This window comes from Rhea americana, unplaced genomic scaffold (genome assembly GCF_003343005.1).
Source record: "Rhea americana isolate MKP2758 unplaced genomic scaffold, rheAme1 scaffold_68, whole genome shotgun sequence".
NCBI lineage: Eukaryota > Metazoa > Chordata > Aves > Rheiformes > Rheidae > Rhea > Rhea americana.
The window spans coordinates 2,167,892-2,194,370 of NW_028186845.1; the positions used below are offsets into that span (position 1 = coordinate 2,167,892).

Genomic DNA, 26,479 nt, shown 5'->3' on the forward strand with positions numbered 1-26,479 from the left:
AGAAGGGCAGACACATTACCTCTGGGCKCTTTACGTGAACCATACAAATGGACACTTATTTATTTGATGACTAAATATTACAGACTAAGTCCTAATTGGTACCAAACAGCTCCAACTCCCAGCATAATTCTGTTTGTTTGCTTGAATCTAAAGTTATCAGAAATTTCACATAACTGAAATTGAACAGAAATATCTGTGCGAACCTCTAGAAGGCGAAATGTTTAAGTATTAAACAGCTCTCATCAATATCTCCTTATTTTTCTTAGTTTGTGGTTTAAATTCATTAATCGGCTTTCATACCAGTAAATATGTGCTGATGCTGCTATGACTATGTTTGGGAGCACGAACTGAAACACTTGAACACATTCCTTCTTGAAGACACCACGATCTTCTCCCAGCAGCTATTATTTATAACTGGGAAGTTTTAAACACAAATGTTATTCCCAACAAAGCCTCTAAAATATGTTAGAGCGGAAGATGATACATCCAATGATGATATATCCAATGAATTTAACAGAAATCTTGAAGCGGATTTTCAAAATGAATTAAGCATGAAATGCCTTTGTGCTTAGATTTGAAACTTTGAGTGCTTTTTAAAATCAAAATTAAAATGAACATTTCAATTTGCTAACTTCATTTCTCTGTGTTAAGAAATTTCCTGGGAACTGGAACATTCTAGGTGAAAAAAGCCCTTTTTCCTTTATGACAAGATGATAAAACATTTTTGCTCAAAGCATTTCATTGAACTCTATTTTTTAACTAATGGCATGATTTATAGCAGTTAGCTCTCATGTGCCACAGATGCATTCYTCTTGGGATTCYGMATATATTTCTAAATGTACAGAAGATAGTCTATCTATTCATCTGAGTAATTTCAAAACATTTCTGAAAAGAAAGAAATTACACCTGAAAWTTTTTTCTAGTCGATTCCAAAAACCATTTTGTGTTAGCCTCCAGTTATTTGCTTCACTTCAACTTCAGAGTGGCTACATAGGGAAGCCACTTAAAAATGTTCAGCTAGTGCAAAGAGACTCCATTTTAAGAAAAACCCTTTTAGTGGAGATAAATTATTTCTGCAGAAAATCAGAGAAGAGTACAGCAGGGTCCCAAGTGCTAATCAAAGGATACAGCGCTTTAAGGAAACTTTCCTTCCAAACAGATAGCTGAGAGCTACAAGAGTTCAAGATGAACTGCAGTCACTGAGAGAAGAACACTCTTGTTCTTGTGAGATTCGTTCTTGATCAATATGCTTCAAAACTAGGAAACCCAGAAGATGTTTTTGTGGAGGAATTTTTGGGGGGAACTCATTGTGCTGTCATCTTCTATGCGTCATGCAGTGAGGTAGAACGAACACCCATCAGATTTATTTCGTTCTCCTTCTCTGAACGGAAGATCTGGAAGTTCAGTGGTCATTTTCACAGCTGGGAAGAACAAATCCTTGTGGAACTGGAATTATSTGGTAAAATTCTGTAAGCTGTTTAAAGAAGGCAGCTTGTCTTGGTGATCACAACAGTCCTTCCTGCATTTAGTTTTTTTAACCTGTAAATGCCATCTTACATTTTTATTTCCTCAGAAACACTTCCAATGTGGTTTCCAATAAAGCTACAATTAGGATGAATCCCAAGTCAAATCTGAACTATTATTTTTTAGTTAGGCGGGTACYTTATAGGAAAAAAAAGTTAACAAGAATTCTTTGGAAAAATCTCTGTGAAGCATCTGACAGATGGGAGCTCCTCAAACACCAGAAGACTAGAGAGATTTGTTCGGGTTTGGTGAGTTCACTAGAAGGAGAAAACCATCTTGGCACCTCTGTAATGGCTTCATTAGTTCAAAGAACAACTATTCTTCCCACCTACTTGGTGGCTGGTATAATAAATACTTCTGTATGAATTGTACAACAGTGCAGCAAGCTGCTGGATGATTCAAGTTTACACAAATTYTATTGCTTTCAATGAAACTACAAACTGAACTCACTGCAAAACACAATGTGGTGGCAGCGCTATTTGTACATTGTATACCCAAGAGTGCTGAAAGCCTATTGAAACACCTAAAGATTATAATCACAAAGCTCACTGTGCCATGCACTGTACAGTCACATAATATAATAAAAACCTTGTTCCAAAGAGCTGAGAGACTGAGGCTAAAATCACCTTTGCTCAAAGACCACACACTATGAAAGCCCTATCTGGAAAGCTAAAGTGGGCTTCCCATGGAGCACTGTCTTTGCACTGACTCACTGCACAACTAGGAATTACCTTCAGGGCTGGGTCTACATATTCACAGCAGAAATAGCTGTGTTGCCTTAAGACAGTACCACTCTACTGGTGTTTGTTACTGCATAACATTAAGCTGCTAGTGTTACATCAGTGGATCAGGTCGTAGGAGTGCTTTTCAGTCCCTTCTGTGCAGAATCAACTTGTTAATTTGAAACAGCCCTCAGCAGAATGTGAAGTGGAGCAGGGTGACTTTGCACTGCAGTTGCTGGGGAAGGCTCGTACAGTCTGTCCCACTGATTCAGCTGCAGAGGTGATAATCACAGCTGGAAAGGTGATGAGAAACATCTGGAGAGGCAGTACTAACTAGCTGCAGCAGAACTGGTTTTGGAATGAATAACTGCATACAGAGGACGATGTGACATTATTAAGATATTTTAAAGCAAGGATACAAATAAAAATTAAATAATAAAATTCTGCTGAAACTGAGTGTGGTGATTGTACTGATGCACTTCAGTCTGTCTTTAAACATCTCCTCCTTACACTACTGAAACCAAAGAACAACCAATTTGCAGGACAAAATTTATTGGTCAATCCTGGACTATTATCCTGTTGGGTACAACAAGATGCGACATTTCAGAAGCCAACACATGGCATGAACTTACCTTGATGACATCTTCATCAGAGGACTTGCACTCAACAGATTCCGAGATGTCTGTCACAGCACTGTTCTCCTCAATGGAGACTACTTTGATGGGCACGGCAACAGTTTTTCCTGTGAGAATTGCTGTGTTCAGAATTTCCGTGTCCTGCAAACAGACCAAAGCACAGCACTGTTAAGGTATTGCCAAAGAGATTTCCAAAACACAAACTTCAGCTCTTCGACTGCATCTATACTCAGGAGAAACACTTTATTTCTCAGCAGCTCATCATCTAACCTCATCTGCAGTTAGGCTCAACTTGGTAAAACGTAGCAACCTCCCATCTGTACATTTGCTAAATAGCCACCATCAGCTGTGTTGTACACTGTTAAACAGAGAGCAAAATGAGGGCAGCTTAGTTCAGTTCACGCAGGAACACATCACAGGTCACCTCTACTTTTTAAGTATGTGCTACTTTTCTGAACATTTACCTTCTGAAATATGAGTTCAGAATTTTTACTAAACTGGATGTGAATGGCAATGTTTGAGATAGGATGCAAAAGTCCGGAAGAAAAAAATATTACCCTTTGAATTGAAGCCCATTGCAAAGACAGGGCCTCTCTGTGAACTTTTGTATCTGGAACTGTTTCAATATGATTTAATTTCCTTTGATATGGCCAATGAAGAAATGTAAGGAATCCAGAAGGAGTTAGTGATACTATTAACTGTAGAGAAATAACAAGGAAATCTGGAGTTTGAACTTGGGTCACGGCATATAAAAGCCTTTCAATGCACCATCAGCTAAGCTAGCTCTTCTAACAACTAGAATTGTTTCATCATCGCTGTATTCCCAAGATTCCCGTGCAGGAACAACTTCAAAGTTTTCTTCAACTTTTCAACTTTCAGCTCTATAAAGTGAATAAAATATTTAGCAAAATCCTCAGCACCAAAGTTGAGAGGACTGCAGCTATTGATGTCAGCAGCAGCAAAACGGGGCACTGATTCAATACACATTGTTTTTGATTCAAGTTTAGTGAGTTTGATATCTGGGTCAGATTTTCTTTTCATCTTGCAACTTGTTATTTCTCAGGTTCTCCTACAGCTCTCATAAGAAACCCCAACAAACTTTAACAAACTCTTAAGAAAAGGGATGTTGACTGTTCTGGGAAAGTAAGAAGCCTATGTAATTCCTACAGCAGTTATGTAAACCTTGCTACGTAACACAGTAAATCAGAAGGAAATTTATAAATGTCTAAGGCCATTCTTAGGAACTTCTTATTGTTCAAAAGTGGAGACTCCCCACTCCATACATGTTCTGCCAGGTGCTGGCCGTTTTCAACAGCAGAGTATTGTAGGGAAATACATGGCACTTGGCACTTAACTTTTGTGAATCAAACTTGAAAATTTTGTTCCAGAATTTATTTCCTTGTTTATATTGTGTTTATTTCCTTGTATTATTTTCCTCTAAAGGCCAGAAACAGACATAAAGGGGCAGACTGTAACTAATAATTCAATAATAAACACAACCACTCTTCTGCCTGTAGATTTCCAAAGAAAGAAGCATTGAACAACTCAGATAGGCTCACCAATAGGCAGGTTCAGCACATTTTTCACTGCCTATTTTGGCTACTGGAAGCACTGTGTGTCCTCGGAAATTAATCTTTTGCCTCAATCCCTTAACACCATTACTTATTTTCTGTGACTCAAAGTGTTAAACTGTGTGAACTAAGGACTCCAGGGTGAAGGAGCAGAAAGAGTTTTTGGAAATGACAGGGCATCTTTTCAGGCTATCTCAGCTCTCCTTTGAAATGATTCCACTCTGATCCAGTTTGTCTTTAGCTACTGAAATGAATTACTGATAGAGAAATCTAATTTAAAGAGACAGGTTCAGAGGAAGAGAAATCCCATAAACAGAAACATGTTTCAGATACAAAACATACTGCTTGGCTTGGAGATTTTTCCATGTGTGCATTTATTGGTAATTTTTGATGTTTCAGACACATAAGAAAATCATATACACACAAAACAAATAAAACTCACCCCATTTCCAAGAAAACAAAGAGACGTGATTATGCAACGAGGTGAAACTTAAATGTCAGGAGCAGCACAGCAAATTCATCATCTGGGTGTACCTTGCAACAAACTGCTTGCAAGTTAATAAATCTTCCTCCAGTTCGGCTCTGCAATGCTGAGTAACCAGTGGCCCCAACAAAAAGTCAAATAATGACACAAACAGGAGGGTAGGTAAGTGGGAAGCCCATTAGACAAGGCCACAAGGCAGTCTGACGTGCAGGAGAAATCCTGATCTCCTAAGATTGCCCGGTCCTGTGAACCACCAGGAAAAGACCAAATTCTTCTGATCTGGTGTTATGCTGGGTGATGAAGACGATGATGAGCTCATGTTTGCTGCATCGCCAAGGAGGGCTGCTGCTAAGCTCTAATCCTACACCCTGGAACTGTAAGCACACCAGAGGACAGGATAAGAATCGAGTATTGGAGACATGGTTTGAAAAAACTGGATGCTATTAAGGTTAAACGCAAGGTGCTACACTACTGCAGCAAGAACTCATTCTATAAATACAGGATGGAGAAGATCTAACAAGAGAAACTGTTCTCAGAAAAGCATTTGTGGGTTACAGAGGATCACAAGTTGAGCATAAGTTAGCAATTTTCTGCTGCTGTGGTTTAAAAACAGATCAAAACAGAGGATCCTCCTGAACTAAGATGTATAAACACAGTATCACCTGTAAGATAATGTGAGGTACTCCTTCTACTCTACTCAGCACTAGCAAGGCCTCAGCTAAAGGACTATGTCCAATTTTGAGCATTATACTTCAAGAAAGATGTGGATCAACTGAAGAGAAATAGAAAAGAGCAAAGAAAGAGCAAAGAAAAATCTGAAGTCTCGAAAATACGATCTGTGAGGAATGACTGAAAGAATTGCAATAGTTTAGCCTAGGAAAGATTAACTGGAAAGATGTTCACTTTCTCCAGATACATAAAAATCTTCTGAAAAGGAGGAAGAATAAATTGTTTTCCATATTCATGGATGGGGCCTGGAGGAACAGGCCTAAACTGCAACAAGAAAGATTTAAGTTTGACATTAAGATAATCTTTATTATAGAAATAATGATAGAGAAGTGCTGGAATAGGTTGTCTGAGATAAAACAAAATGCACAGTTTATTGTAAGAGATTTTAAAAGTATTTTACATACATCTTTCATAAATAATATAGGTTCTTTGAGTCAGGTAGCAGATGAAAGGGAGCAGAGGACCTCCTGTAGTTTCTTCCACCTCTATATTTTATGGTCCTGTAATTTTCCAAATGGACGATAGCACAACATGATCCCTCTTCACTTGACAAAAGAAAATGATCTACACCTTTAAAGCGAAAAAGCTGGACAAGCAACTGCAACTGATAACCCTGCTTTATGTGCTATTACAGTACACAACTGATGTACCACTCGTTAAGTAATAAGCTGTCACTTCTGTTTCTCTCTTTCTAATAGGTCATTTCTGGGGAATCTGAATTCTAGGTGGGTTTGATATAAAGCTACCACTGCAAAGGTTAAAAAACTTATTGAAATTCCCCAAAACCTCTCTGGAGAGAAGCAAATTTGACTAGTGGCACATTATCAGCAATTAGAAACCTCAATCTTCTGCCCTTTGCTAATGGTTTCATTAAAGGAAGCACTGTGCATTTGAATGGATTTATTTTGATTAATTACTTCAGGTCTGCATCTGCACAACAAAACTGTAAAAGGTATAGTTTGTCATGATAAAGACTACCGAAGTTTTACATATAGTTTTACAATACCAACTTCAGGAACTTCACATTCATGATGTGCACAGAGGAAATGGAAATATATTGGACACACCACCTAACGAATCCATAGCTGGTACCATTACAATCATTAGCAGTCCTCAGCATTAAGAAGCAATTGGTAGCTACATTGCTACAGCTTCGAGCAGAGATGGAAACCTTCATATTTCACCTCCACTGAACTCAGTTACAACTCATTGCTATTACACAGGTTAAGAAACACTAAAGTGTAAGTTATTAATTTATTACACACCACAGCAAAGGCAATTTTCAAATCTGCCACTTCCCTTATTTGGTCTGTAAATGCGCTGTGCTGTTCAGCTGTGCTGCTGGAACAGGCAAGACCAAGGAATTCAGTCTTGCTTCTTTTGTCTCTGGTCAGGACTAAAACAGACCCTATGTCCCTGTATACTGAATGGCCTTATGGCACAACTTCTGTCTCCTCTACGTTTCCTTTACATTGCTGCGATAGAATCAAAGGCCTCAACACAACAGCGAACCGGCCCACTGTCTGCACCCATACACAACCTGTCAGGCAGAAACCTGCAAATAATATAGGAAAGGATCCATGGTCCAAGACGCCTCAAAAGCTGGACTGGAACTTCATAAAAATGAAAGGAGCTTAAGCAGAACTCTTATGTGAGTCTGCCCCGCAATACTGAGCGCTCTGAACGAGCCCCAAAGACAAGAGGGCTCTCATTCAACACCCAGGACCGGCGTTTCCCGTACGTTCGGCCACTGCTTCTGTCTCCCTGGATTATCCATTGATAAACTGAAATTGCAGTTGAATCTTTAAGAGTACATCAACCACTACAGAGAAAACAATTGTTTTCACATCAGGCAACTGCAGGAAATACAACAGCTGCTATAGGTGGTGATTTTTATGTTCTATTTTTAAATGCAATATACTATCCTGCTTGCAAGCTAATTTGGGAGAATACAAACAAGATTACCAAAAACCTTCCGAGAAACTAAGAACTCATTTAAAATGTAGGCACTTTTCAAAATCACAGTAACTTGGCCATTTCCACTTTCCTTAATTTTTAAAATCCCCCAAGAACTAATCTACTTTCTGTGCAGGCAGCAACTAAAGTTTTAAAATCAAATTTATTTTACGTGGCAAAAGATTGAAAGCATCTGATAGCAACGTTTGGACTTGTTCCCAATAAATTTCAAAATGGGGAAAGCTGTTTCAAGTAAATTGAGAGAACAGGAAGATGATGAGTTATAAGTAGGCATCAATATCCAAGCTGGAAAGAAGTTTCTAAATGCATTATAAACTTTTAAAAAACAAGGCTTGTCATTTCCAAAATCAAAATGGGGAGCTACCTGGCTAATTTGCACTGATTTGGAAGGGAGATGTGAGCTGTGAACTTCTTTGAGAGGTCCACACTGTCTTTGCAGTACGACGACAGAGACACAAGGTCCGACTCTGACTCAGCAGACACAAAGAGTTGTCCTGCACGAAGAACTGTCCGCCAGCTCCTGCCTAGGATCATTCTTTCCTATTACCAAGGCATCACTTTAATGAATATAGCATATGGAGGAAACCATTACTATTTGTACATATTTAATTAAGACAGTACTATTAAGGAGCATCTTCTATCTTGTTCCTATATTGGCTATAGGAAGACTCCAATGGCTTGGCTAGACTTAAGTCTCTCACTGAAGGAGACAGTCAGACATAAATCATTTAATTGTGTGCATAAGGAATGATTTTAAAAAGTGACTGAAATGTTAACTTCAARCTAGTTTCCTCAACAGAAAACAGCAAATGTCTTCACCCAACAGAGCATTTCATGACCCACAAACAAAACACCTGTCCTTTCCCAGCTCAGATAACTTCTTGTACCCTTGCCCAGCTCAAGTCAGCACTTCTTTTGCTTGATGGAAATCCCACCCTTTTACTAAGGACCTGAACTGTCAGATTCGTCATCAAGGGCACAGACTGTCTCTCCTCTGCATCAACCTCCAGCATGTTTCAGTGATCTCAAACGTGAAGCCCAGAGGTCACAACAAGGTAATCTCTAATACAGATACAGAAAACCTTCTGTGCTGGCACCTTATGCAGCAAGCATGGTATGAACCCTCCGTGGTGGGAGCAGCTTCCGTCACTTATCCGTCTTCCCCTGATACACAAAGGAAGTAGGAGGTCTCAGCGTCTTCCCTGCCTCTTTACAGCTAAGCACTTGATCAGCTGTGACTCAAGACAAAGGCAATATTCACAGTCACTCATTGGCATTCTTGATTTGAAAAAAACATYTGATCAAGGGTCCCACCTACAAAAAAATGGTTAAATTATGTCTAGTCATTTCGAATTCCTCTGTATGTGCAAATACCAAGTTACAGCAGTTACAAATCTTCATATTACATTTATATAAAAGGAAAAGAATCAAATGGCATTACAAAGAAAAATGATGAGACCAGAGTCAGGCTTTGACACTAACCTTGCATCACATTGGGAGCTGAGTTCACTGAGGCCAGTTGCAAGTATCACCACTACGACAGAAAGTCACAAGCTTTGCTGCTAAGAAGCAGGTGAAATTTGGACTGTAAACTAAACCTGACATCATGAGTGAGAGTATCATAAACTTTTGGCCATATTCTGGTCTTAGTTACTTCAGAGTTAATTTGGATGAAGTCCACCATGAATAATGTTGGTATAAACACTTTTTCCACACTCATTGTGCTATGGCACAGAAAATTCAGCAGAGCTGGTATTCAAAAAGATCAGTTCTTTCTTAGAGATGGAAAATAACATCCATAAAGCTGGTGTGTTCTAGCCAGAGCTGAGAAGATGCATRGGCTCACATTTTGGTCAGCTATGTRTTCCTTGAAACTAGGTAACATTATGGTTAACTCTGCAAGAGTATCACTATTTATCACTGCTTCAGCCAGGGAACTTCCTCTGATGTGAGTGGGAGTTCTGTGCAAAGAGCAAGAATACAGAATATGAGCCTTAGTTGCTAAAATTTAGCTGAAGTTATGTTCATCCAACCTCTCAATTTTAAGACGGCAAGCATTCAACCATGACTAATTTAGGAACTAATACAACATTAAATTGTGGCAGAATGAGGAAGTAAAGTGACAGCTGTTTAATTAAACTCTAAATCCGATTAGATGGTGTTATCAAGAGAAATCCATGGGAGCCTTAGGTCATGAAAATGGTCCTGTTTACAGGCTGCAAATTCTGCAAGTGGAATCACACCAAATGATGTTAATCATAACTTAGCATCAAGATTTCTTCCCCACACAAACGCACTACCTCATGAGAAACAAACCTGTGTTGTCGATCTGAAGGAGTGACACAGAAAAGCCGCTTAGGTTTCAATTTACAAGGAAAGTTTCTTGAAAGAGTTTGTGGGAAAGAGACAGCCWGACACTGTCTATCTTAAAACCAGAAATGTTTTTGCCTTATGGAAAAAAGACAGGAGCAGCGAGCCCTTGCATGGCAGTGACAGCACTTGAATTGGTGGGGACAACAGCAACGTAGGAGAGCTCCAGGAGCTGGACTGCGCTTCCAACCACTGTTCAACTCGTCACCCTTGATGAACAGTGACACCTTGGCAACACAGCTACAAGAGATGAAGATGGAGATGTGGGAGATACAATGCAAACTCCACATATGCCAGTTGCAAATGCCATAAATATTCTACCGCTGAGTGCTAAGTTATGCAGCACGAGTTTCCAGGGCACCCAAGTTAAAGCAACGTGCAGCATCCTGCTGCACTGCAGACAATTGTTATGCTGATTTGTGAGGCTGGCTGACATGATGGCTGCAGATTTGGGTTATTAATACTACTAAGATTACTGCTGATTAACAAACCATCATTGTTAGGCAGCAGATTCTGTTTATCCACATAATCCTGCGATTAAAAATAAATTATACATTCAGTTTTCAGCCAACTGGGTTTTCTGACACTCCACATTCACAGATATTACGTATGAGAAGGGAAAGAAGCTGATGTTCAGTTTTTAAATTCTCAGCACACACTTCAGAATAACAGGAAGGTTTYCAAGGACCAAAGTGTTTGCATCATGACCCTTAGGCAAAGCCACCCCATTGCAGACAGGGGGCAGGACAGCTTTTGTTAGTGGGATTTACATTGCCTCTTTCCTTTCATTTGATTCCAGAGCTACATGCCCACCACATGTAAATCCTGCTCTGCTTCATCTGTCAGCTTATAAAAATGAGGCCTTTACTTCATTAGTAACATCACATTGCAAAAGAAATGGGGTAATGCTGTTCATCATTAAAACCAAAAAGGCAATCTGCTTAYTTAATACCTTCCCCCAGTATTCAAACGTAGACCCAGATGGAGTCCAGCTTACTTCATGATTCTTAGACACACAGTGCCAAGGAAAACGGAAAGTCATGAGCAACTTAATACTGGTGGAAAAATCAGGCCTTTCAAAATCCACAAAAGAAACAGATTTATTCAATAAGAGATGCCATTCCTGCAGTCTGTTTCTGATCAGGATAGCAGAACAAAAGGTCTCAAAGTTTCTTCTGGATGCTAATTCTTTTCGACACATGACAGCCCTGTAAGGTATCTTCTCTTTATTAAATCTTTGTTAAGTGGCCAGCACTGTACATGGCACAAAAATTAAGGACAATACCTGCCCTGAAGAACAAAGAAACCAGAAGATAAACACAGATAAAACCCCAGCCACAGACCCAAAGGAGGACGTTCGCATTGCTCTGTCCCCTGCATTCACAGTATTTGTTTGACGAGCTTGATGAATGTGATGCCTGTGGGTCTCTAGGGGTCTTGAAGAGAACGTAAAAGGAGGAAGAGTGGAAAYAGGGACACAGGGAAGGGACTCAGACCTATATTTCTCATCTCCCAGAAAAGTGGCTTTAACACGTAGGTAAAGGCCATCACTGTGCAGGCGAGGCTGGGCGCATTCACCCCTTCCTCTCGAGGATGGCCCACTACAGGAAACCACTGGCAGATTCCTGGGGCCAGAAGGAAGGAAAGCAAAGAGGCGCCTGTGGTTACGGCACTCAGCTGGGATGGGGAAGTCTCATGTTCAGCACAATCTTTCCTGTAGATTTTGTGAATCATGTAATTTCTGACAAAGATCTGAGTGTCTTTTCAAGACGGGAACTCAGTGTTCTGCAGCTGCAATGCTTCCTTAATCAATGATCCTGTCTGTTTACAGTCTCCGTATTGAGATAAATCTTAATTACTGGCCCTCCACAATAGTAACAGATCTTYCACTTTCTTGCTTGATTGTACAGTTTTCAAAAACCCTACCGGTGGAATTTCTGAGTCCTGATAAATTAGACTCTGCAGGCAGTAAAGGGGAAAGTAGAGTACATTAAAAGATATGGATGAAGAAAGATACCCTTGGATAACTAGTCCACGCTTTCTTTAGAGTGAATCTACCCAGTTAGCATCTGAACTTGCAGAAGGGGACATAGCCTATGATTACTTTGATGTAGCAGATGAAGATTGCATTGCTAAATGCAATTATATCATCACTCAAAAGTAAGTATCTCCTTTAAAAAGTAAGAAGAAAATGGAGCAATTTAACAAAATTACCCATGTGTTTAATTGCAGTGTTCAATTTACAGTTAGTGACATAATTACACAGATGGAAAGAGGTTATAAAGCCATTACTAAGATCTGTGTATCTGTGTGAAGGCCACATTGACTTAGGGTCACATCAGAGTCCTGACTCTATCAAGCTTACTATGACAACAGGATCCCACTTTTTTATTTCCTGGAATTTTGAATAAAAAAGAAAAATCTTATCTGCATAACCTGTTCCCAGGTGCAAAGTCTACAAACAATATTCTGCCTAGCAGAGAAACATGGAGCAAACACAGCTTGTTTCAGAACAAGAACAAACTCTCCAACAAAGACAGCAAGAAACTTTCTGCTTCATGAGTGAAGAAATTTTGCTAGCCACTAGATGTAGAAAGGTGTAATGCCTCTGAACAAGGCACTATATGCCACTTCTTCTGCTGGTGATCAGTTGATGATCAAATTCTGTTTTCTTTTGTTTTAGGATCAAATATTTACATTTTTATATTTGTCATACTCACTAAAACAATCATATACAGTTCACAATGCCAATTCAGAACTTGATTTCAAAGCAATAATATTTTATCATAGGCACTGAGATCAATCAAAGGATCTTATTTTCTCTCCCTTGTGGGACAAGARTCCAAGGACTTCCATTAATATTTCCAGTAAAGCTCTGCTGATGCTACTAGCATTTAYTGTTTGTATAAGAGTAACCCTATTCTGGGCTCCACATGATAGCTGGGCTTCAATATGTTGAGTGTTGACTACCAGAAGAGACAGTTTCTATACCAAGGAGCAAATTCCAGCAACCAGATCAACTGATTCTCAGCCCAGCTTAGTAAATAATTGATTCTTATTGTCTGCTGAACAGATCTAGGAATGAGAAAAAGCATTCCAGCAGAGTCTCACGCAGCTTGCTTTTGGTTTTCTTGTTGAAAAAACGCTCAATAGATGTTTAGGTGTTCTAGTTTTCTTCGCATTTTATTTTCCAACATTATTTGGGGAAATAGGTAGTCCCAGGTTATATCAAAACAAARAAAGATCATATTACTGTTGTTAATGAACTATGGACTCCTCAAATACCACTTGGGCTTGATTGGTCTTGACTTRATCCCTTATGATCCTTTTAATTTTTTTTTATTTATAAAGCTTTTGTTTTATCTTAAAAATCTCTTAATCTAGCACAAAGCTAAGTGCAACTGAAAAATGTACGGTCTTTTCCCCATAGACATTATGGATTCARTTAGATTACTGATCCCCTGGAGAACTTGCAACCTTGGAGGAGTTTAGAAGATCCAGAGGCCCAAATTGAGGGGGAGMGAATTGCCTAATTATCAAATATTCTGGAGAGAGGCGTTCCCTCCAGCTGCAACAACCGTCATCCCTTCTGCAAGGAAAGAGATGTCGTGCAGACTCCCCCAGACTCCGGACAAGCAAGCGCACTGTCTCCAAAACACCTTCCTTGCACCTCTGCCAYAAGAACTACTCCAGTCCTTGAATCAGGCTGAAAGTAACATGCTCAGCAAACACGACATTATACTGCACTTACGTTAAACATTTTTTTTTTTTATGAATCAGGTCCACAGGAAATAGCTTCAGACTTTCCCTTCCACCCTAAATTAATCTGACAAGATGATCTCATTAGATAATCTAACCCCTTAGGTGACAGGAAATGCAAATCAATAGGGACATGAAATAGAATCCACAGTACATTTGCATGCTTGATTGTGTCTTCCTTTACTGTCTTAAAAGCTGTAAGTGTGCATAGTTTGTCTTTTTTAAGTGTCTATCATAATCAATGTGTATCAGCAGTGACCGAGCCTCTGGCTGGAGGCCACTCTGCTTTGCAGAAGCTGTGACACTAAATTCAATTACGCAGAGCTTCCTGAAAAGACAAGTATTGTGCTAAAGCTGTCTGTTTCCTGCTGACTAGAACGGCTATGTCAGAATCCAGCGACCACTGGGTGCTTTCAAAAAAAGATTATATTTACTGCCATGTGGAGGAAGAGTCTGCAACTGAAAATGACTTCAAACAAAAAAACTCTGGAACTACTTAAAATGTAGAAAAAGGACATAAGAATGACTAAAGAAGATGGGAAGCAGAACCTCACATTTTGTTGTTCTATACTTAGACATAAATGAACCAAAAAATCTAATTTTTAAAAGACACAAATGTGTAACACAGGCAACTACCTGCTCCTCTTCTTTGTCAAATTTAATTCCTCACTTTTAATATTTTGCTAAATGGACTTAGTAAATGAGAGCTCTTACATAGGAAACCACATTTTCTAGAGAGAAAAATTTCTAGTTTTGCACTGAAATGTGATTACCTGAGATCCTCTAACTCAGAATCGTTATTGGTAATTTTGAGTACAGAAAAACGCAAGCACATGAAAACCATGAACTGACAGATTATAAGACTCCCTGTTTTGAGACCTATAAATGTGAGAATCTTAGCTCTTGTTGCTTCATAGCATTGTTACTTATGGGAATAAGTATATTTAAGGATATAAATATATTTAGATCTGATAAATATGAGGCAACTAAAGTTCTCTTGAAACTCAAGTTTACATTTACATAGTGCATAAATTATCTATATTCCATATACAATAGATATGTGCATACATCTATAATACATTCTCAAAATATTTTTCTGACAGACATTCTTACAAGTGTAGCCACACGCTAGAAAAAGAGAGCAGAGACAAACTACAAAAAACATTACTTTGGTGACTGTAGCTATTGACAACATTCCCAGGGAATAATAAATATTTGTTACTGATTCCAAAAGCTGTGCCAATAAAATGGCCTCAGAACCTGMAACATGTTCTGTCCTTTTAAATCTAAAAATAGCTTTTCATTTACTCAAACATCTAAGGAATAATTGTCTGGGAAAGCCTTCAGCTATGATGAACACCTCTCATGTTTTTCACCATTGCTGAATGGTCCTATTAAGTATTTCACAGATGGGAACAGAACAGTGGTACAGCCTGAATAGGAGAGAAGGGCAATAGCCACCTGGTGATCTTATAATGGAATGGTTCATGGATGCTTAAGCAGCCAGGGATGGGGCTATATAATGTCTTCTTGCTGAAATCATTTMATGGCTTACAATTCTCTTCCTGTTGCAAAAAGACTAATAAGTGAAATTTGTCAATTTAAGGGCATTTTCTAGGCTCAAGATGTGTTTGCCATTTGTTCTCCTTTTTCAGGAGTCAGAAGAGGTTATTTGGAAAAGGATCTCCATTTAAAATTGAGCTTGCTCTGCCATGAACCAGAACCAGCACAGCTCTGGTAAAGTCTCCATTCTGTGTGACCACCATGGGAAAATAGCTCATAGTAAAAAGGCAATTTTCATTAGCGATTTGAAACTCTTCCCATGTTCACACCAATTAAATCTGTGGCACTGTTACATAATTGGCTATATATCTATAATAATATTGCTATAATAGCTGTAATCAATAGATAGTTRCAGATTGAAAATATACAAGCATATTAGCTACACATGCATGGATGCACAGACAATTATGTACTGTACGTATGTATATATGTGAGTAATCTATATCCACACATATACATACACAGCTATAAAGCAAAATAGATTACGAGGCATTCAGTGTTAACAGCAGCCACATACTTAATTATAGGCAGACAGAAGCAGTACTTTTTGTTTTATATATAACATATTTCTACCTCATGTATTTCATACTGCAAATATTTTGCAAATATCATGGTTCAAATTCTGGCCCCTGTTAAACCAACAGAGATTTTACTGGTGGCTTCCGTAAAGCCAAGTTTCRTTCTGTCCAGCGGTATGAAGTAAGCCCTAAAGAAGCTGCCCTAATGTGCTGTCCTTCAGTCCAACCCTGCACTTCTACAAAGCCGTGCTGACACCAGCCTCGAGGACTGGGCTTTTATTCCTCAGACAAAACTGACTGATGTAATTGGCTGTTATGCTAATTAGATACAAAAGATATCAAAGTTTTCCCATCAATTAGTGATGATCTGGATTACAATATTTTTGTTGAGTTTATCACTCAATTTGTTCAATGTAGTTGATAYGAAACCAGCACCAGCACTGACATGGATGGAGCTGGTAGAGATGCAGGACACAGCAGCAGCATAAAGTCTTGCTGGACAGCAGAGACAGAAATCTTAATGTGGTTTGTGAATGATGGGAATCAAGAATACCTTAAAGCAGCCTTCAGCTGGAGGCCTGATATTTATGAATACCTATGTGCACTTTCTCCTTGTTTCAGTTGAGAGCGCTGTATTGCTAATTAGCAGCAGGAAATGCTGTCCAGCAAGCATATTTTGATATAATAGAACTGTACATTGAAGAAACCCATATATTTTCAGACAATGAAGATGGCCTTTTCAGGCAGGTGCTTTACAACAGCTCCAATTCCCAATCTGCAGTTCTGGAGAAAGATTTAAATGCCTAAGAATAGAGTGCCATTTAGATGCTCTTAGATATCACGCCTRGCCTCCAGATGCTCTTCCAGAAGGGCACAAGTCTCCTGCAGGTCCTGTGTGATACCTGCCAGTCCTGGATGGATGGTTCAGACTTTAGGGCATTTAAAATGCATTAGACACCTATGTTTGGCCACCCGGATCACTCCTCCTTTCTTCCCTTTGAAATAATGAGGGCAAGTTTCCAACCTGTTTGTGCTTCAGCTTCCCACCTACACGGATGCTATAGGACTTCATCTGCCAAGAGTGGAAGTAGAAATTCTTTTATAATAAGTGAAAATGTGCCACCTCCTGTAACCAGCTCCTGGGATTTCAGTTGGATCCCCCAGATCCCAGTGAAACAAGCCATGTTTTACGTAGCACTAAYACAAGCCATGCTGACGATGACCAAACTGTTCAGTTTGGATACAGSAGGTGAAGTCTCACCCAACCTGCTTGTTTCAGGGGAACGGCACGGTCATGGTGGCACTGCGGGGCCGGATGCACTCTACAGCTGGGGTGAAGCGACTGCAAATGCTTTATGGACTTTAAAGATTAAGTCCCAAGGACAATTTCTTTTTTTAAGTAACTGGRGTATTGTGTGATACACAGATGATTTTTATGGCCACTGTGGAGGGTTGTGAACTTGTTTTATTTGTGTAGATTAACATGTCATGGATTATTAATGAGTTACTTTCTCCCTCTGATAGGAAGTATTCATCTTCAGTAAGTTTCTTAAGCKCTTCAATTTTTTGGCCGTGGAGTGTGCACGAACACTTGGCTCAAGTTTGTAGATTTTAGAACTCTATTTAAAACACAGTGGAAGCGAATCAGACAGCTTCTGCTAAAATCATTTTGATTTAATATAGTCTATTTTGAAATCAGCAAGAGAAAAGTTCTACTTGCTCCTTCCTCATTTTGGCTGTGAAGCCTTAATTTTTGATACGCACAAACTATAACAGAGACACACAATAGAGTTTGTTAGGGAAGTGCTATGAAAAAGTACTAATAAAAATACAGAAAAAGATAATTCTTATTATTATTTCCTACCCTTGCTCCTTGATTCTTTTTCCTTTTCAAATAGTTTATTGATTTCACTGACTTCATAGCAGGTCCACAAAAGCAAAGCACACAGAGGGCAGAAACAAGATTACTGCATTAACGAGAGCAGATACTGTACAGACATCAGAGACCTAGTACAGGTAAAAAGATGAGAGTGACACATAGGAAAAWTAAATTATTGACTAGGCACATGTCTAACAGACTGGGGAGTCTACTATATATAGGAATTAAAAATGGCACATATGTAAAAAGTGACAAAGCAAATACAGTAAGCATAGGTATAATCACAGATTTAATTCTTTACTGCTTACTCAAGCAAAAACKTCCTTTAATTTCTGGGCTGCTTTGCAAGATCACCCTGGCGAGGGGTTCACAGTTCCAGCTGGAGAAGCACCCTTGAAGTACGCTGTTATGACTATTGCGTGAGTCACTGATAGGAAGGACAAAGGGATCAAATCCATTTACTTAAAGCAGTATTTTATTTGTTAGTATAACCTGAAGCAAGCACAGTGACCATTATTATCTTTATCTGAGCATCTCACAGCAACTTAAAACACTGAAAGAGGCTCAAAAAAGGGTTTGTGTGCTTGAAAGCTTGTCTGTTTTTCCTAATTCTATTGGCTGGCCTAATAGAAGATATTCCCTCGCTCTATAAACCTTGCCTCACTTACATTTTTACTGTTCATGACAGGGACAACATAACCAGGACGGAGTGGAGGAGAATGCACTTTGCTTTTAAGCAGGGAGTTCTTGTTCAAGAATCAGCACTACAGAATGAACCTGTAAATCAAATACTTGCTTTGTAACACAGGAAATACTAACTACTGTGTCCATTTTAAAGATGAGTAAACTGGTGCAAACGTGAGTGTTGCCCAAGATCCAAGAGGCAGAAACTACCTCCAGACATGTGGCTCCCTGTCCATCAGACAACTTCTGTTTTTGCATATCAGCACCTCCCCTTGCTTAATGAATAGTCCATAATTTGCACAAGGTAAGAGCATTGAGGAGGAATTACTGAGTCTCTGACAACTTATTTATTACAACACCAAATTCTCTCCTGAAGCTTCCAGGCATTCTTAAAACACGTGCTGCAGGGTGCTTGGTGCCAGCTGGCAACTGCACCCTTAGTTGCTGCTTTTCAACGTCTGCAATTCACGTTTTGTCCCAGATCCAGAATCTAAACTGTAGTGTTTTTTGCTGGATCAGTCTAAGCTTCAAGCCCATACCAAACTTCTCCCTATTGGCAGGCAGACGCGCAGTACCCTGCGCAAAATGAGCCCGAAGTACCTCCAGGTCGCAGACTGATCGCTTTGGTTTCTGCGGCTGACAGCAGGAGCCCTCTGCCTTCTGCTAGCTCTCCGGAGCGGAAACTCAAGATCTCTAAGAGTTTAGAGCAAACCTGCTGGATGTCACTCACGTGTGCACCGTTTCTGAACACGAAAGGATGAGAATTCACCTTGAATCACACACGGTGATTTTGCCCACACACTCTTTCCCCATCAAAATCCTGGTAGAATCTGGTTTCTGCAAACTATGGTAAAAGTTTTATGCCTAAGTAAAAACCCTCATTCCACARCCCTGAAAAACACACGCAGCTCTGCTTCTGCGGGCTCTTGGAAAGCAAGGGGCAGCACAGCCAGGCCTCCTGATAGTGACAGTCACTATTCAATATTCAACTACTGCAATTAATAAAACCACACTGTTGCCATTTTTCACTAATAGAGGATTTCCAAAAGCAAATTGCAGTAATAAATTACACCATTACAGCCTTTATTATTGTTCTGTGAGGTAACAAATCTTGTGGAAAGACAATCAGCTCTGACAGAGAAAAAAACGCAGAGGACAAATCAGATGACTAGGAACTGATTAAAATTAATGCCAATGTTACTTTTTGTTTCCGTCCCTTTGCTGAAATTCCCTCGCTCTCTAGCATGCCGGCTTGCAACATTCATGCCATGGTGCTGGTGCTTTAAATGACCGGTTTAGGAGGGAAATAAAAGTCTCAACAGGTCGGTGGTCTGTGCCGATTTCCACCGCCAGGCCCCGCAGTCGAAGCGCCAGGGCCATGGGGCTGCTGCCACAGTGCAGGAGTTTTGCTCTGTCAATGCACAGCCGTTGGCATACGTGCACCAGTGTGCACGGCCTGGGGTTTGCAGAAAGACTGTTCTGCACAGCCCCTCTACCTTAGCAAAGCATGGTGCAAGAGCAGCCCAGGCTGTGGTGCCTTCTTGGTACCCTCTTGGGTACCCTTGACACTAGGATTGTGATACACCAACTCCTATCACGGCGGTACTCCCCTTCTCGCCAGGATAGCACTCACCCCTGGACTCGGTTTTACTCTGTCGTGYCCCGCAAGCAGAACCAGAGTTCAAGGCACAGATTCCTGGTGTCTTGCTTGACAAACAGCCTCAGAGCCTGGCTGGATAATAATCTGTAAATGGGGTAAGCCTACAGGCATCTAATAACAAACCAAAGAAGGAAAGTTGTTGGATTTTTCTCATTACAACCCCGAGGCTTATGCAAGTCCTGGTGAATTTTTCCCCACGCTCATTCATTAACTTCCATTATGGTAAACCGTCTCCTTGTCGGCTGCTTGGTCCCACTGCCCTGCACCTCAGGCCTCACAAATTAGAGCCTGGCTAAACAATTCATAATTCTGCTAGGGATTTCACCCGATGGTAAAGTATTTCCCCAAAACATTCAAACTTTCTTTGCAGATCAAAACCATCATTACAAAGCTGTCAGCTAAGYGCAATGGCTCTGGTTTTTCAGCACGGGTGACAGGAAGCCTCTTTGGTGCTCAGGCTGGCTCAGCACCGTCCGGCCTTCCGGCTTTCCGGGTCTGCTCTCACAGTCCCCGTCCAGCCTCACACCCACTTCAAGTGACAGCAAGAGACGGCAGAGACCGTTCCTTCTCTAGGGTAAACTACAAATATTTGTAGGCTCAAGTAAGTGTTTGGGGAGCGTCTGGGCTTGCATTTATCAGTTAACTCAAGACAATCCATTGAAATAACACTAGTTCAGGCAAAAACTAGTATATTAACTTCCATGGGAGAGGCATTATCTGGCAATCAAGACTTCTGAGTTCACTCTCCCCTCCGGCACTGCCAGTGTCTCAGGAATAAACACGCGCAGGCTCCTTGCATTCGCTGTCCCTGCCTCTCYCTCTCAAGCCCGCGGCTGCGGGAGTGCGGTGCTGCAGGGGAAGCAGCATCCGGCCCYGCTTCCCTCCTTCCCCCTCTCCCTCGATGCAGCACATCCATCCGCAGCCTGGCTCGGCAACACTGAATTTGAGGGGAAGCAGGAAATTCTCCATCTCTGCACAGTGTAGAGCAAAAACACCTGCCTCGGTACTCCTCATTCTGGCATAACGGTTGCCTCCCAGTGACGGCCCCAAGGTGGGAATCACCCAAGCCACAACTGCGTTATTGCGAGTTAGTAACTTCTCTGCTTTTCAATTCAAGTTCTGTTCCAGTTGCAAACTTATGCAACCCTATGAGCCTTTGCAACTGGTCTCCTGTCGCTGCTACAGAGCGCTTCGCTGCGCTCCTCCTCCGCCTGCTCCGGCAGCGCAGGCAGCAGCGGAGGGCACCTGCGGTGAACACAGTCCTCAGCGGCTGCAGCCCCCAGACACCAGCTCCGGTAAGTCATTCTCAAGTGTTTTTGGCTGGCTCCACAGCTCGCTTTTTGCTGCCTCATTACTGTGTCTCTGCAAGGCCTCTGCTCACACATGCGTGGCAGCTGTGAAACTGCCTTTGTGGTTATGTTGAACAGTCAGGTTTTTAATCATTTAATCAAGCCACTTAACATTTAAAATGTTACTTAAGATATCCTCTTTTGATGGGAGAGGTATTGTAAACTTGAGCCAATACGTAAAGTAGACATGAAATCCTGCCTGATAAAGCACAAGAATCAAGGCATTTGTGGGCTCAGTGTTTCTGTGCCAGCTACTCCGTCCCTCCCCTGCCCCCCCTGGAGCTCAGCTTTATCCGCTCTTGAAAAACTCCTGAAATTTCCTCAGCTTGTCTAGTGGACTGCAAACTTTCTGGAGAAGATTTTGACTTGTCTGTCATTTGTCTGTGCAGCACTTAGTCTTGTGAGACACTGAGGGGAGAATTTAGGTATTACCTTAAGACTAGAGATAAAATGATTAAGTCACTGGATGTGCCTCTTGCATATATTGGCTGTTCTGCCTTTTTTTTTATGTGGCTCTCAAGATTTCTCTCTTCTCAAGGCTGAAAAGCATATATGTAAAGTCTCACATTGGTAGCTCTCAAGTACCAGGACGAAAATTGGCAAAGAAAACCACAAATGCTCTATATGGCAGAGATCCTTTACAGAGTACTTAAAAAATGCGGAAGCTTGGTGACCTCATCTCTCCTCGGCACTTGAAAAACTCTAAAGTAATCCATTCAATAGCATTGTCAGAAATGAGGGGTGCTGGAAGAGGAAATTATACATATTGTTGTGCTGCACAGAAATTGATACACAAGTCGATCCAATGGAAAAATTAATTCCAGCCAGTTGAGAAGATAGCCTTATTGATCCAGTCTCATTTCCTGCAAAAGGTAGGATTGAATGTGATTGTAGTAATGAGAAGGAAAACAGAAGCTAGTGGCAAAAGTGCAGTGGCTGTAGAAATGATGACTGTGACTTAAARAGGCACTGTAAAATTGAGCAATTTTGAATTCCTTTTGTGGTCTACATCTTCTAACCAATTTGGGATCAATGGGCAGCAGCACATTCTTCTCTTTGCTTTTGTTTCCTGATGGGTGGACAACAAAAGAGCTTGCTTTTAACAGATAAGATTAACCGCTATGAGTTGCCAGTGGACAGTGTCTTGAATTGGAACACTGCTCAACGGACTATACGACAGCGCCAATTTATAAGCAGATATGCAGGCACTTGGGTTCATYGGGTATAAATACAGAGCAATAACACAAACTTTAGTGAATCTGTACCCACTGTAAATCTAAAGAAAGAAATGCTATTCTTATTTAAACGATTGTAGGGACATAATGGAAATTGTAGGGATATACGTGATCTCAGTTAYTGATTCTCCGCTACCAGTCAACAGCAGAAGACTGTAAGTCTGGTCTTTCACCCAGAATACAGAGTCCTGTAATTAATCTGGCAAAACTCATTACTTCATGGTATTATTTAGGGCTTCACTAAAAGAAGTGAAACTTCTTTAAAGTTTAAACTTTTCTAGTTACTAACAGCAACAGGATAACTTTTACATCAAATTCCCTTCATCTCACAGTATTTATTTGATGTAATTCATCACTTCATTATCTGAGAAAATACATTTCAGCTGAAAAGTTTAATATGTAGATTATTTGTTAGTTTGTCTGTGTTAAGTAAATTAGGAAATGGATGTATTTATATAACTTCAGACTGTATCTTTTGGAAAGCTCCTGAACTGTGCAACTCCTCATAGTGCCTGCTGCACCTTGCATCATTCCAGACTCAAGGACTAATGGGAGTGGGAATCCCGCACTGCTGTGACCTTGAAACAGATGCAGCTTCCAGGTGGGAAGTGACTGTGAAGGGATGAGAACTCTATTTATGTAGGTCTATATTTTAAAATGATATACAGAGACTTAGCTTCCCCTTATTGCAATGAAATACCTTAAAAAATCTATATCACAGAGAATAGTATACATATATCTGTATACCTACCATTGCTTTGGTAGGTAAATTTTTGATGATGTGTGTTTTAAAGGAAAGGTCAACAACCTTACATAAAAATGGCAAAAAAATGGCTTAGGCTAAGAGTCACAGCTCTGTTTCTTAGATCCCCACTTACTTTTACAGAAGAACTCCGAATACATTCAGTTCTGAACATAAAGAAACGTATATGCAAACCAAACACTTCCTAATGAAATGATTTACAACAGAGCAAAAAGTATGCRTGAAACTGTACTGAGCAATGATAAGCAGAAGAGAATCTCAGCTACACATTATGACTGGGTTGGCCAGGTTACTCTACATAAAAATTTTGAATTTGGATTAATCAGTAGTTCACAGGGTGCTATCAAGCAAGGCAAAGAGGCAGTTTGCATCAGCAGCAAGGCAGGGTGTGTAGGGAGAGCAGATCCCTTTTATTACAACCACTGATGCAGATGGGGAAAAGACAAGCTTCTGGGCAAACRAAGTCTGAACAGCAGCAACGTGTCATGGCTGAGGACTGCTCCAACTTCAATTTGCTTGTAAGCAGTTATCAACAGGTTATAGAGCATAATGAATGAAGCCTCAAAGCGCCATCCTAAGTTTAGTATTAGTGTCGTTTTAAAGAGTAAATACGCATGGGCAAGTTACATGGCTTCCAACGGTGACAAAGTCTTCTGGAGCAAATTCAGACTGGAACTGTGTGCTCCTGACATCTGGTTTATGCTTCATCACTTTGAATACCTGGATTTCATGCAAGTCACAGTTAGAGGTGAACTAATTCACAAGGAATTTGTCTTGTTGTTGAAGGAATCTTTCTCCAATTCCATACAGAGGGACCCAGATGGTCTTACCTACATACCAAACCACTGATTCATCAAGTCACCTCTCAGAAAAGAGTTTTACTTTAATATTGATATTGCCTCACTGGCATTAAACAGTGGACTTATACATATGCCTTCYACCTTGTTCCAAAGGTTTGCTTTGGTACCTTCTAACAAAGCAAAATTTAATGGTATTAAAAACATSTATTATTCATTTAAAGCATAAAAGAAGTCTCTTTCTAAATTTCCTATTACTTGATCTAGCACTGAACACAAACATATAGACCTCTTAATTAAATGAGATTTGTGTGTGTGTGCATGCTATGAGGTGAACAAGTTTGGTTTTGTTTTTTAATCTAGTCAARTGGCAAAATCAATACAGTGGGCTGCGTTTGCTCACGACAGGACAGAAATTTGAGGTAAATGTGGGAAATCAGCTAAGCAACCCTGTACACTTTAATTGGCAAGTTCTGAGGTTACTTGTGATTAACTGAAGAGGTTTTCAAAAGCAGCTTAGCAGATAATTAATTAAGCTTCTACGAAAGCACTCTACTAATTGATTCTGGAAGAAGTAATATGAAGTAAGAAATGCTTGAACAGGATACAGTTCAGACAGTAGATTCTCTCTACTATACAGTTAAATCTTTGCAGCGTATTTATCCTGTCGGTAAATTGTAGGATATATTTTGTATTTTACCTTAAGAAATCTCTTTGTTTTCTTATTTAACTCTCTTCATGAATTTTGCAGGCCTCAATTTCTCTAGCTGTAGTATTCCACAGCTGTTATGGTCTAAGTAAATAAGTGAGGCAGAGATCTGAAGGAGGGATTGTGTGCCTGAAATAGCATCTATCTTTCTCCATCTGCATCGCTTGGTCTACCAAATCACATTATCCCTTTACATATCTTGCCTCAGCTAATTATTGCTACTCAGTGATGGAAATATAATACATAAAGCTAATTTCTTACTATGAGTGAGACACACTGAACCTCATAAAGCCAGCATGAAAGACATATGGAATGGAGAGTTGCACCAAGTGTCTAACAGAGATCTATTCTTTGAAGCATCACCACCCACAGTACTTACTTAACTTAATTTTTCTAACTTTTTGTCTCATTTTTCTCTCTAAATATCTTCAGGGGTAAAATGTCCTCCAAAATTACTTAGACTGATTAACTTTCAAGCTCAAGAAGAAATATACCTCTACTTCAAATTTGCATCTACTTTTTTGCTACTTTTTAAAAAGATAAATTGGGACAAAAAGTTACTACACTTATTCTCAGTCAAGTAGTTTGATGTTTCTCCTGTTCACTGTAGTTTGTTCTAGTGCTCACTGTAGCAGCATCATAGTGCTGCTATTTCTTCCTTGTCCACACTATTTAGCTTTGCAGGCAGGCACACAGGATTTGGGTTCTACTAAAACACTCTCTATTGAGTGTATGATAAATTTCCACTGATTTTTCAGCAGCTGTATCGTACCATTTGCTCCACTGATCCAAGTCCAATATGGCTCTTTTTAAATTCCAGGTTCAGTTCTCACTGACAATGTCAATTCTTTAATTTCTTCCATTCCAAAATACTGTAGCAACGATTGCACTAATCCTTTAGAGGCCCACTTCTTCATTTTACCTCTTTTTTCTAGGGTAATCAGGCAGAAGGCAATAAAGGGCTCGTGATCTTCCATCTTTTTAAGTTTTAGCGCTGAGAATGCTAAAATGTTCCATCTCACATGAGAGAAACTTTACTTCTCAAATCAGAGGCAACCTTTATGTTATACTCAAACAAAGGAAAGATTTGCTGCTTTCATCCCTGAAGGACTGACTAGGATCCCATCAGACCAATGGCAGAGACTTGATCAGATCTTGGAAAATCCTAACGTAGTGCAATACCACTGGTAGCTCCTTCTTTCCCTTTTTTTGGCCACCTTCAAAAGCTCTGAAGGACAGATTTTACTTCTGATGTAACCATTTTGTTATAYAGGAACGTTTCATGCTTAAATCACTCTAATCTACTGGTGAGAGGCTTTAAGAAACACACTTGCTGATAAGCACTGAGATCTAAGATGTAATTTCTGTGCAACGTAATGGGCTGTGCTTTACAGAGTGCAGTTGAGCCAAAGCGTGCAGTCTGACTTCTCTGTAGACACAGTATCACCCTTTTTTTTTCCAGTGCGACTCTTCTTTCTGAACAGAATTGCCAGCTCAGCTAGAGATTAATGTCTAAATGAAGAAAGCATCCTAGCTGGATCTACAGTATTA

The 26,479-nt window shown here is 40.0% G+C and overlaps 1 protein-coding gene across 1 annotated transcript in view; it reads right to left on the reverse strand.

Moving 5' to 3' along the window:
- The window catches only part of TMEM132C (transmembrane protein 132C), a 206,311-nt gene that overhangs the window by 25,408 nt on the left and 154,424 nt on the right, over nt 1-26,479 (reverse strand). Inside the window, exon 5 of the mRNA XM_085321023.1 lies at nt 2,879-3,022. Coding sequence (XP_085177149.1) covers nt 2,879-3,022 — 144 coding nt within the window. The remainder of the gene's footprint in view (nt 1-2,878; nt 3,023-26,479) is intronic.